The sequence below is a fragment of the Electrona antarctica genome (assembly GCF_951216825.1).
Source record: "Electrona antarctica genome assembly, chromosome: 19".
In the NCBI taxonomy this organism is placed as follows: domain Eukaryota; kingdom Metazoa; phylum Chordata; class Actinopteri; order Myctophiformes; family Myctophidae; genus Electrona; species Electrona antarctica.
In genome coordinates this window covers 22,850,390-22,863,106 of record NC_136800.1, presented here as the reverse complement: position 1 = coordinate 22,863,106, position 12,717 = coordinate 22,850,390, and the positions used below count along the sequence as shown (strand labels likewise).

The window sequence follows — 12,717 nt, the reverse complement described above, 5'->3', positions numbered from 1 at the left end:
TGGACAATGATTAAGTTACAACTTACAATGAATACATGTAGGGATTGCTAAATATCACCACTCACTACTTGAGTGGTGATATTTGAACTGCACATTGTTAAACCACGTCACATATCCATCGGTAATCCGGATTACAAAATGTATTATTTTTGGCCCCGTTAACGGCAGGTTGCCAAAGATACTGATGTCCATCTGTCCATCGTTTTAGACACATTTAGCAACATTATCTTGAAAAATACTGTCTGGCGTGTATTCCCAGTCACTATTTCAGCAGTTGAAAGTGCACTTGCTGGTGTGAAGGAGTTAATGATCTCACAATGTGTTGCGCTGTTTCACTATTTGTGAAAAATGGTTATTTTACATTTTTGGAACCTTTTGGCCTTTAATGACATGCCCAAAATAGGGATCAATCGATTATTTTATTAAATTATAACTGATTAAATCAATTATATCGATGAACTGTTGCACCCATAATATAATTACCATGTGTGGCGCTGGCTGGCCCTCCTTTTCCATTCCCAATGAATGACCCAGTTAAAACGGTCCAGCTCCTTCCTCAGTGTCCTGCAGGCTCTTTGTAGGGAGTTAAAACGGTCCAGCTCCTTCCTCAGTGTCCTGCAGGCTCTTTGTAGGGAGTTAAAACGGTCCAGCTCCTTCCTCAGTGTCCTGCAGGCTCTTTGTAGGGACAGTTAAAACGGTCCAGCTCCTTCCTCAGTGTCCTGCAGGCTCTTTGTAGGGACAGTTAAAACGGTCCAGCTCCTTCCTCAGTGTCCTGCAGGCTCTTTGTAGGGACAGACAATGAACTCTTCCTCAGTGTCCTGCAGGCTCTTTGTAGGGACAGACAATGAACTCGTGCACAGACCACGGCACAGCACAAAGCTCTGTCACAAGCAGACGGTGGTGGAAAAAGTACTCACATGTTTTACTTAGGTAAAAGTGTCAATACTGCAATGTAGAAATACTAAAAAATGTACTTAAAGTACCAAATGTACAAAGTACTCATTATGCAGAATGTCCCATTTCTTTCAAGTTTTCAAATCGTATAAAAATCGTTTGAAAATAGCAGATCTACAAGCTCAATGTGTCACATCGCGACTCATTGTGAGCTTGTAGATCGGCTATTTTCAAATGGCCAAAATGTATATAGGCCTGAAGTGGTTAATGTATGTTTTGTAATTATAATAATCAAAATATACAAAGTAACTCAAGTTTTCAAATTTCAAGTACAATTGAGGTATTTGTACTTGAGTATTTCCAATACTTTTACTTCTACTCCACTACATCTCAGAGCCAAAACTTTGTACTTTTATTCCACTACAATCATTTGAAAACTTCAGTTACTAGTTACTTTGGAGATTTTAATTTTGATTAGAAAACATACATTAACCACTTCAACCCTATACATTTTGGCTATTTGAAAATAGCCGATCTACAAGCTCACAATGCGTACTTTAAGTAAATGTTGATGCCGATACTTTTGTACTTTTACTCAAGTACATTTTCAATTCCGTACTTTTACTTGAAACAAAGTAGTTCTAAATTGCAGTATTGGTACTTTTACTTAAGTAAAACAATTGAGTACTTTATCCACCACTGAGTAGAAGTAAAGGTACTGTGAAACATACTCAAGTAAAGTACAAATAACTAAAATGTGTACGTATGTAAGTAAATGTACTTAGTTACTTTCCACCACTGAGTAGAGAACGGCGCTGCCGTTTGAGTCGGAGCTTGGCTGGCATATGCCACACAGGTCCCTCTTGGGCGACGACATGATCACTCACCAAGCAGTGTTGTTTGCGTCGACTAAAACAAAAAATGTTCGTCGAGTACCTTTTTCCACTGACTAAAAACGAAGCTATGATGACTGAAACTAAGACTAAACAAAAACTAGACTAAAATGTTTGGGAGAGACTAGTGGAGAAGAGATCCAGTAGAACTAAAAGAAAAGTCATTTTATGCTTGGTTGCGCTCTGAAAATAGCAGGTCTACACGTTGCAAGCTTGTAGATCGGCTATTTTCAGCATGCAACCAAGTGTAAAATCAGTCATTACGACTATATCGATGAACCAATAGGATCCACCGTCTGTTTGCGCCGGCACCCGCCCCTCTAGACCAGATATCACACAGGTTGGGGCAGGCTACTGGCCTAGAGATGTTTCACAACAATAACAATGTAACTTTCCTACTGTCGCACACCGCTTTATTACTTAAAAGTTCATCAGAAATGTCAACATTTGGCCACAGGAAACATTTGGCACAGAGTCATCAATAAATTAATGTACATTTCGATATGCATCCTAAAACCATCCGAGCACCCAGCAGCAATCTTGGTGCATTATCAGACATCAAGAATAGAGGGTATGCACGTGACATCATAATCATACCCGGACGTTATGCGGGAACGCCTACTGACTGGCAAGCCCATACATCCAAACATAATGTTTAATGCAATCTGATTGCATTAAACAACGTTAAAACTCACTTTGCCAGTCACATTATGCATCCGCATAATCTCTATAAGAAATTTTAGTTTGGAATGTAAAACATGTGCTTACATCAAATGAACAACTAATATCAGTGTGAAGAGACACCAACATATTGCTCTTTCTGGCCAGGCAGCTTAGCCACTTAAACCCTACATAATGTACAGTAGGTACATAAATGACCCCCGTGGCTCCAATCCATGGTTCATGTGGCTAAGCAAAGGAGAACAGAGGAGACACAAATACAATAGTATTTACAAATACAGTAGCTTTCAAGGTTTCTCTTAAATAAATTCTCGATAGTTCCCCTACATCAGGCTGCTGTAGGATAAACCCGAAGTTTAGACACTTGGAGGAATGCATTTCAAAATCAATATAGTATACTATTCTGACAATACTATTTTATGTAGTAGATACTACCTGAGTTTCTTAAACAGGCTAAATCAAACGTTGACAATTATTAACAATACCGTTTGACTCAGATCTGCTTTTTATGTCACCGTTAGTACCTGCAGTGATCAACTTTCAGTCCTTTAAAATGAAACATTAAAATATATGTACCAAGGTGTGCTTCATTAGTGCTTCAAAGTGTACAATCAAGGTAGTCTTAGGTCGCATTCACACCTCTGCTTCAGTAGACTCGATGCGAATGGGCGGAGAAGTTGCATCATTCTTGCATATTTAATTTGCTGCGTTTTCCTTCACACTGGCTGTGTCAAACCGCATCAGAGAACGTTATCAGTGTGTTCAATTCATAAACTATACAGTGAAATATATGGTGTTAAAAATATAGTTTGAGTAATAGTTCGGACTTAATAGGACATGAGGGTTACGTGGATGCAATGTGTTGGCGGGGAGTGTGTGTGTGTGTGTGTGTGTGTGTGTGTGTGTGTGTGTGTGTGTGTGTGTGTGTGTGTGTGTGTGTGTGTGTGTGTGTGTGTGTGTGTGTGTGTGTGTGTGTGTGTGCGCGCGCGCACCCCCAAAAGAACAGCGCACGCATTGTTCTTTTGGGCACATTGTGGAGGCACAACGCAAAAATTATCCAACGTTTATCCTCATTCGACCACGTCTATCCACGGTAACGTGACATCTTTGCGCAGCGTAAAATATGCCCTCTGTCTACAACTGTGTTTACTCCTGACGTTTCATTTCCTTCATTTGATGCGATTGCATTCACACCTGCAGTGAATCGAAGTCAGGTGTGCTTTGAAGCAAAGCGAAACCCCCGTTTTTTGGCGAACTAGAATTGTTTGATCCGAATCAGACTTTGAATGAGCCTTCACACCTGCTAAACGAAACGCACTTTGACAATATACAGCAGGATTCATTTTAATTGCAGTAAAGCATTCTGGTGTGAATGCGACCTTAGTTTTACTTAATTTGATTTAAAATGTCCTGTTATAACAGGTTTCTTAAACTTTACATAAAGTTTGTTTTCAACAAGGCAATTAAATGTGCTTTACATTGTAAAGCACATTTAATTGCCTTGTTGAAAAGGTAAACTTCTTTTGACTAGTGTCAAACACTGTTTTACAATGCCATTTTTGCAGATTGTGTTGAAAATATACGTTTTTAAAATATACGTTTTTAACTATGCGTTTGTCAGACCTTTGTATGTGCATTATGTAAAGTGCCATTACTGTATGTACATAAAACTCCATAACCACATTGCGGTGAAAATAGCCCAATCTACAAGCTCACAACATGTCACATTGTGATGTGTTGTGAGCTTACTAGAGATCAGTCTCATGACCAGGCATGACTGGAGGATATTGATTTGAGTTTGTTCTTACAACCCTGGTTGGTTGGTGGTACGTACCCCGCCCCCAAGTAGATTACCAGATAACCAGTTCACTGGTTATCTGGGACACAGAGACTGGATCACACCAAAGCAACATAAAAGGATGCGTGGAGGCTAGACTCCTTTGACAGTAAATGGACAGCGACAGCACTCGGAGGCTTTGGGGAAACTCCCATTGTCCACGCGTTCCCAGTCTAGTTGACCCGCAAACTAGACCGCACAACACAAGCCCCTGCCAAAAGAGCCAGAGAGAGGGCCATCGCATTTCAAACCACCCTATCCCTGACATTTTGATTAAGAGTAGAGTAGTCATCGAAGCTAGAATAATATCCACCTCAAGAAAAGCCAGCGTCACATCAGGAGCTGAAAATCAAGCTCTGAGTCCCTGTGTATCCAGAATGAAGCTGGGGTCACTGACTGACTTTCTCCAGTTGGAAGGATGGCATGCTGATCTCGGGGTATAGGTGTCATGGATGGAGGTCTTCATTACAGAGACTTGTGCTTTCCCAGGAGACAGAGGCTGGCACACTGCAGGCTGGCACACTGCAGCAGGCCTTTCATCCACAGACAGTGGGCCAGGACCAGGAACAGGACGCTGGCGCCGGCAGAGCAGTACACAGCGATGACCGTACTCTCCTCTGGCATGAAACACTTGGACAAACTGTAGCTGCTAGCGGAGACGGAAGCCTGGACAGGAGAGGAATCCAATAACGTTAGCAAGTGAAAACACTTAAGCCCCATCTACCTGTATATACAGTACTACCGTCTTACGGCACATTGTCAATTTCTAATGGTCTAATTTCAGACCGACTTGAAGATAATGCCTGGGAGAAGAGGCATGGAATATCATGAGTATTGTGCTCTTTCAAGACAATATAATTATATCATTTGCAAATCAGAACACAAGGTAATATTCTGGTCTTCTATGTAATACAAGTGTGTATAAGTGTATACAAGACTTATTTTTCTTTTCTTTTTTCTCAACTCGTTTTGTATTTTTGTCGATTGAGAAAATAAACTTTTTTTAACCTCCCCACACACGTGTGCCGTTTGTTGTACCCTACTGTCTCACCTGTCAGTGAGGAGCCCCATCATGTAGTTGCCTCAATCCAAACCTCAAAATGTCCAATGGGCTCTATGCACACAGAATAACTATTCCTACTTCCGGGCCCCTTCCCTACTTCCTTCACAGGTGTTACTGATGATACACAACTGCTATTGTGCATGTTGGCTCACTGGAAACACTGCTACACCAGTGGGTCTCAAAGTGTCCTTGGGTGGGTTGCAAATGGCCCCGTTCGGGTGTAACAATCTCAGAGTTATGGGGGAAATTAAAAGGTTTGAGAACCACTGACAGCCTTAATTAGTATCATCGGTAACACCTGTGAAGGAAGTAGGGAAGGGGCCCGGAAGGAGGAAGCGTTATTCTGTCTGCATAGAGCAGGGTGTGTGCACCCCTTGTCATGCACGAACGCCCTCTAGGGAGTGTGTGACATGAAAAGGGTAATGGCAGTTTTATGGTGTTATTTAACACAAATGGCAAAATCTGGTAAACCACTGTTGTAAGGAGATGTATAGAGCAGCTGTGGGAGTATACAGCAACTGCATGTCTCAGTGCAGTGACATTCTGTGGTTATTTGCCATAATTATCATTTTCGGCCAAATACAACGTGACTTAGCGCTGGGGGGGTGCGTCAGCTAGGTCAGGAGGTAACAGGGGGTGCGTCAGCTAGGTCAGGAGGTAACAGGGGGTGCGTCAGCTAGGTCAGGAGGTAACAGGGGGTGCGTCAGCTAGGTCAGGAGGTAACAGGGGGTGCACGGCCAAAAACGTTTGGGGACCCCTGGCATAAAGCCTATTCATGAAAAGAAAAGTGTCTGTTATCAGGACAGAACATGCTGACAACTAATGTATTCACCAGTATGAAGCTGGGGTTGTTGCGGTTTCTCCAGTTGAAGGATGGCACGCTGATCTCAGGGTACTTGTTGTCGTGGAGCACCTCACAGCCGCTGTGCGTGTGTCCACTCAGAATGAGACGGGGCTCAAACCAGTCGAGCAGCTGAGAGACAACACAGAGACACAAACAGTTTAACCTAATGGCAATTATAGTCTATCTACAGTTGTAGATCTGCCATTAGCAACGACGGCTACGGCAGTCCGCTCCGGCAACCGGAAATGGATCAGTGCTCGATACATAAAGCTGCTTGCCGTCGCAGCCCTTTCTATTACGGCAGAACATACACTACACGTAGTGTCTACAACACCATGTCATAACCATGTTTATTGAAATTATAGCTGTCATACATTTACACCGATTGCTCCATCAACTCTCTTATGCTGTGTAATGTGTTGCATGCTCTGAATGAAGAAATAACACTAATACCATATGTCATATTAACCATGTTTATTAAAACTGTTTTAGAACAGATTGCTCCAGCACCTTCCTCTTTTTAGAACAGATTGCTCCAGCACCTTCCTCTTTCCACTGCTGATCATGTCCAGTGCATATCATCTTTAAGCAATATCGGCAAGTTAGCTGACGCGCGACGGGGTGTTTAACACAAATTATAATGTGTTCATGTTTGACTGCTGCATAGACGCGTCACCATGGGAACCAAAAATGGAAGGGAGGACGGCTGTTTGCTTAACGATTTAGACAGCTACGGCGATTGTGTCATAGCCGCCGTACTTCCGCCTAGCGGAGCAGTCCTAAAAAAACGCCTATTATTGCTATAGGGTGGCCGCAGCCAGAGGCTATGGCTTGTTGGGGGTGCTTGGTATGTAAACCTTTGGGAGCCCCTGCTTGTAGTTAACCCAGGATATAAACATTTCCACTCAATGGCATACAATGCAAATGCATTGTGGTGTAACGTTAGCCTCCCGTAGCCAGCCTTCATCTGCCTTTGCAATGCATATTGCCCCAGGCAGATTAAGTCTGGCCCCTCTCAATTGTGGGAGGACTTAATGGAACCAGGCTATAACCAACTAGGGCCCAGTATTCAAATATGGACATTGCGAAAACAAATCTAACACTGACTGAGAGGGACGAGACTAATATCCGTCAAATATCTGTCATTGCAGTGATATTAGTATTGCTACACAAAGCTAGTGTAATGTGGGGCAAACTGACCCCGGTCAGTGAAATATCCAATAGGGTTTAAGTGGTTCAAATCAGATCTTAATAGGAGAACAATTCATGGTTCATTTAATATTTTACAGCATACGTTCGTTATGGCTTTGACCATGGCTGGCTCTCAATATCGGAGCCGTCGTTTCATTTTAACAAAGGAAATTCCCTTTTCATGACATAATTGTGGGGTGTTGGCATTACTACATTAATACCTTATGAGAGGCCTCTTTAGACAGCACGTCGTACTTCTCTCTGAACAGCAGGTGGCGCTCTTCGGGCGATGCAGCATCTTGTCCCGTACAGGTGGCATCACTCACCCTGTACAAAGGATAGTGCTGTGGAACAGAGTCAGACAGTCAGGGGAATGGTCAGTAGACAGTATGTTGGGATTCCTCTGTACATTGTGCTCCAACAAGATGGTCCACAGATGTAAAGGTACCTGCTATCGGCTTTGACTTCCTTTTTTATGTATACAACCTGTTGCTTTTAATGTTACAAAGAGCTCCAGACCGCGTAAGTTGCTCTGTATGGCAGTAAGGGCTTACTCTCTTAAGAAAGGCAAGAGGCCACACCACGACAAACAAGATTTAGAAAAGAACTAAGAATTGGTAGGCACTCTTATCTCCATTACAATGTGTAACAACAGCCAAGTGACTTCTGTCAAAAGAATACCTGTAACATGATGGGTGGTGTAGGCGGATAGCTCTGTGAACCATCACAGCTCTCCTCTGTGGCGCTGCTCGACTGTACTTTCTGCAAAAAGACAAAATCAATAGTGTGACAGAGGTGACCGAGGAAGGCACTGCCGAAAGCCTGTGCCCCATCAAATAATAAACTACCTGAATAGAAGGCCATTGGAGACCTGAATGTCTTTGTCAGAATTACTGAATGACATCTCATCAATTTAAAACTTTCTTATCTCCTCACAATTGTCTTCTATTTCCTAGCTAAAAGATGCATGGGAAAAGGAACTGGGCCTCAAATTAAGGGCCACGTGAGTTAAACGTTTCCTGATACGATGACTCTTGTATCAGGTGTTTTTTCTCTCTGGCAGACCACACACTTTTTCACAAAACTTGCTCCTTGCTAGACGTCCTTTGTTGTTTCCATGTCCCTTAATTTCCATTTTTGGTGCGTCTCCTGTTGAGGTCAGGTTTACCAGTTGTCAGGTTGTCGTACTTTTGTTTCCTTCCCTCATAGCCAGACGTCATATATTGCTCCATTGAAGGGTCCTTACCCCCCTAGCGTTAACATCTTCTTGGCAAAAAAATACAATGTTCGTTCTTCTTTAAAAAAATACATTTAAAAGATTTCACTGAATTTTGGACCCCTTTCTCTCTTATAACTGTTAATTTTAATAGAATCTAACTGCGATAGACATTTGTCTTTGTTACCCCCTGCTTTTTCTTATTTTCACTTCCTTAGAAAGTGTTATTTTTGCTTCCCCAAGGACATGTGGGAGATTGGGGGGGTAGGGTACTGTATGTTTCTTCCTGTTGGGGTTCATGACAAAAAAACAAAAAAGATTGATGTGTGTATGCCAAACTGTAGTGCATATCGAGTCATTCGAGTGTACTCTCTGAATACATCTTGTTTAAGTCGATAAACAAGTCGATAAGTCAGGCATCGTGGAGTTTGTCAGAAATGCTGACATGCTGTGTGCAACTGTTCTCCTGAATAATAGAAGGCATTCTTACTTGCAGAGAACAGCTGAGATCCCTGGAGAGTTTGAGCAGTTCTTTCTCCACAGACTGACATATAGGACATCCGTCACCATGGAGCGCCACGCTGTTCACCAGAAGAAAACTAACAGAAAGCACAATATCACAAAATGTCATTCAAACTAGCATAGCCTTGTGAAAGTGAAAAATGCAACAAGTCTGTTATTTCTGGCAAGTAACACGGACGTATGCAACAAGGCATAACCGCATGAACCCCCCACTTTAGAGACCCTTTTCTGAGGCAAACATTTGATTTGACAAATGCCTTCTAAATAAGTAGTTCACACTTTCAAGATTTTTCAAAAATGTTCAAAATATCTGCTATTTTTAATAGCCAACACAAAAATCTATGATGTGCCATTTAACCAGTTTAACCATTATTTTATACTTTGGCTACAAGCTCATAGCTCATGCACAAAGTGACGTGCTATGAGCTTGTAGATCTGCCATCTTTGAAAAATCGCGAAACTTTGTGCAAATAATTGAATACATGTTTTTTATGTTTTAAACTAAAATCTTTGCTTCTCTGGGTCCCTGGAACAAAATATTTTGAGATTGGGCTCCGCAGCCAAATACATAATTTCGGTGGTCAGGTCTTAAAGTGGGTAAGCAGCGCCGGGCACGCTAGTGTATATAAGATTTACTTAGATTTGTTACTCACTTTACTCCCTTCTTGGTGACGATCCTGGTGGTTGTAGCATTGAACACCTTCTCAAAGCGCTGTAACTTGAACCAGTCCATCCTACAGGGGGGGGGGGGGGGGGGGGGGGGGGGGGGGGGAGGGGGGAGCAGCACAGTGTGAATAATATACCTTTTTCTTTCCAAACCTGCTGTGCCGTCTATTTTTACAACAGCTCAGCATGATCACCGTTACATAACGCTGGGTCCATTTGTCCCTGGTGAAATCGAAGGGCCATTTTTGATACGTGCTAATCTTTGCGAAGGAAATGTTCGCACATTCAGTTAGTTCAGAATTATGCAGGTGCGTTTGGACAGTAACAAATGAAGTGTCTTAACGTGCTAATAGTATCAAACAAATGTTAAAATTAACCCATTTAAATATTCTAAAAACACCTACATCCAAACCTAAAGTGTTCTGAAAAACGTACATTTTGTATTACAAAATATTTATATATAAATGAATGCTGCCAGAGAGAGATAGAGAGATAGAGATGGAGAGATAGAGAGATAGATAGTCTGCCAGGTAGAAAATAAACCAAATGGGTGTCTTTTCCGACCAGTCATTGGTCCGACATGCGGAAAATGACCGGAAGGTTGGCGAACATGCTTTCAGGTTGGCGACCGGATTAAGGTTGGCGAACATGCGCTGCTCCGTGCTTGCGGTTATGGTTAGGTTAGGGTTTGAGGTAGGTTGTCGTTGTCGGACCAATGACTGGTCGGAACTTAGTACTGCAGTGCACCCCTCAAATGTCCAAAACTGTGACTTTTCAGGATTTAAATTCAAAAGCATCAAAAGTAGCAGATATAAGCTCAAAGGATCTGATACTTGTGATGCTATTGTGTGATGCTGTAGTGTAGTATTATTGTGTGATGCTGTAGTGTAGTATGATCATATTGTGTGATGCTGTAGTGTAGTATGATCATATTGTGTGATGCTGTAGTGTAGTATGATCAAGTAGGGCATTCATTTCCAAAAAACCTACAAGAAGTTAGAATATGGAGATAGGCTGTTTCTGCCGACAGTAACGATATCTAAAATGATATGCTATGATAGTACTTTGTCAGCTCGCACTGAAATTTGGCGATAGATTTGACATGGATGCTTTCCCGGATTGAAAGGTATGACAACATAGGCTTTCTGGGTCTAAATGGGTTAAGTGTAATCTCAATGTAACCAGATTAGAATCAAATATTATCATTAAAAGACCTTTGTACGGAATACGTGGTGTTTAATGACATCTTCCAGGCATTCATTAACTTTGTGTGTCTAGGAATTCGTGTTTGCATTAAACAACCTAGAGCGCAGGCAGAATTTAGATCAACATTGGTACTGTCAATGTCACTTAAAGTTAAATAGCCTGGAGAACACGATTTAATAGGAGAAAGGATATTTCACCCAAAGGTTTTTACTGAAACCCCAACTGAACGTGGCGGGGTCTGGGGACCCCCAGGGGTCCATGTGGGGATTCCAGGGGGCCCCCAGCTAAATGATTGATAGTTATGAAATAGGAACCAATTTTGTCTCCATTTGTACACTCTGAGTTAAATGAATGCTCGGGATTTTAGATAAGAGTAGATTGGAGCTAACCTGACTCCTGCCAGCTGGTGGCAGAACTTGTGAATACTCAATTCTAATCTGGTGGAGTCAGGTTAGATTGGAGCCCCCAAGATAAAAATAAATAAAAGATAAATATGTAGGTGCATCATCATAATAATCATGCATTTCAGACTGGGGTGGTCCTTGAAATTAAAGGAATCGAGAAATCAGTGGATTAACATACTCGTAGTGGAAGCCGATGTCATGATTCCCAACCAGAACAACCAATTCTGTGTCAGGGGAATGTCTGAACATCCTATGGAAGCGTCGCACATCATCCTCCCAGTCCTGCAGAGTGGGTGCATAACAAACACAGGCAGCATTGTACCACAGGCTGCCCACACAGCCATATTTATAAGCAACAGCATCATGTGGGATTGACTCTGCAGCACAGAGATAACATACCCTTACCTTTGGTGAGCTCCACTTCCCTTCGTCAAAGATATCCCCCAAAATAAATACGATTTCGGGCCTTAGCAGCCACATTGCGGTCTGGAAAGCCCTCTCCATCTGCCATTCCCTGTGTGTGTGCGGGGGGGCACATGCCACATTGCAGTGTTATTGTTTACAAATCAAATCCCATCTGCTTATGTGCTGCATTGAACAAATAAACGACGGATGATGTGGAATTAAATGAGGCTACATGGGCAGTACATCCCACGACACGAGAAATGAATGAACGGTCGTTAAAATACCTTCGCAGCTTGTCAAACCAATGTCCCCCGACGGCTCCGAGGAGATGGGTGTCCGACAGCACCATCGCACGGACACTGCTGCTGGAGCCCTCGGCGGCGTCCCGCACATGGTGGCCGAGGCTGGGCCAGGCGCACTTCAGTATGGTCGGGAAATAGATGAGGTACTCGCAGAAGACGAACACGCCACAAACGCCCGATATCAGCACGACCACAGCCACCCATTTAGCGCTGCACCTCGGCATGTCTCTGTAGTCGCTCCTCTCCGGATTATTTTGGGATGATGGAGGTGGTGGTGGTGATGATGCCCTGAACTAGAACGAACCCTGCTCTGGTGGTGATGGTGACCGGCGGGCGTTTCATCAGACATGCTTCTCTTATTCAATCCAATGTGTGTGTTTTTTTTAGGATTCCGATGTGATGCTGATCGATCATGACATAATGTCTATATTTGCAGCAGCACCGTTAGTCCACCGTGCGAAGAACCATCTGTTTTTGAATCGGTTAAAAAAAAAGTGACATTCTTTGGCGGCCCGGGTGTGTTGTCTGTCCAACACTGCTCTGACTCTCACTGAGCAGCAGGCAGCCTGCTGCCTGAGCCAGATGATGTGATT

The 12,717-nt window shown here is 42.8% G+C and overlaps 1 protein-coding gene across 1 annotated transcript; it reads right to left on the bottom strand.

The window, feature by feature from the left end:
* Window positions 1-2,178: 2,178 nt before the first annotated feature.
* Window positions 2,179-12,685, bottom strand: mppe1 (metallophosphoesterase 1). Its single transcript, XM_079488869.1, has 9 exons — window positions 12,107-12,685; window positions 11,823-11,931; window positions 11,596-11,699; window positions 9,795-9,875; window positions 9,110-9,218; window positions 8,085-8,165; window positions 7,625-7,747; window positions 6,201-6,341; window positions 2,179-4,971 (listed from the first exon to the last, which is right to left on the bottom strand). The coding sequence occupies exons 1-9, from the start codon at window positions 12,346-12,348 to the stop codon at window positions 4,771-4,773; spliced, it is 1,191 nt and encodes a 396-aa protein (XP_079344995.1). The 5' UTR covers window positions 12,349-12,685; the 3' UTR covers window positions 2,179-4,770.
* Window positions 12,686-12,717: the final 32 nt, after the last annotated feature.

Coding starts and splice junctions, on each gene's coding strand:
- mppe1 (XM_079488869.1), bottom strand. CDS start 12,348: ATGCCGAGGTGCAGCGCTAAATGGGTGGCTGTGGTCGTGCTGATATCG. Junction 9,876..11,595: donor GACATCGGCTTCCACTACGA/GTATGTTAATCC, acceptor CCCCCCCTGTAG/GATGGACTGGTTCAAGTTAC. Junction 4,972..6,200: donor ACAACCCCAGCTTCATACTG/GTGAATACATTA, acceptor TCTCCTGTCCAG/GCTTCCGTCTCCGCTAGCAG.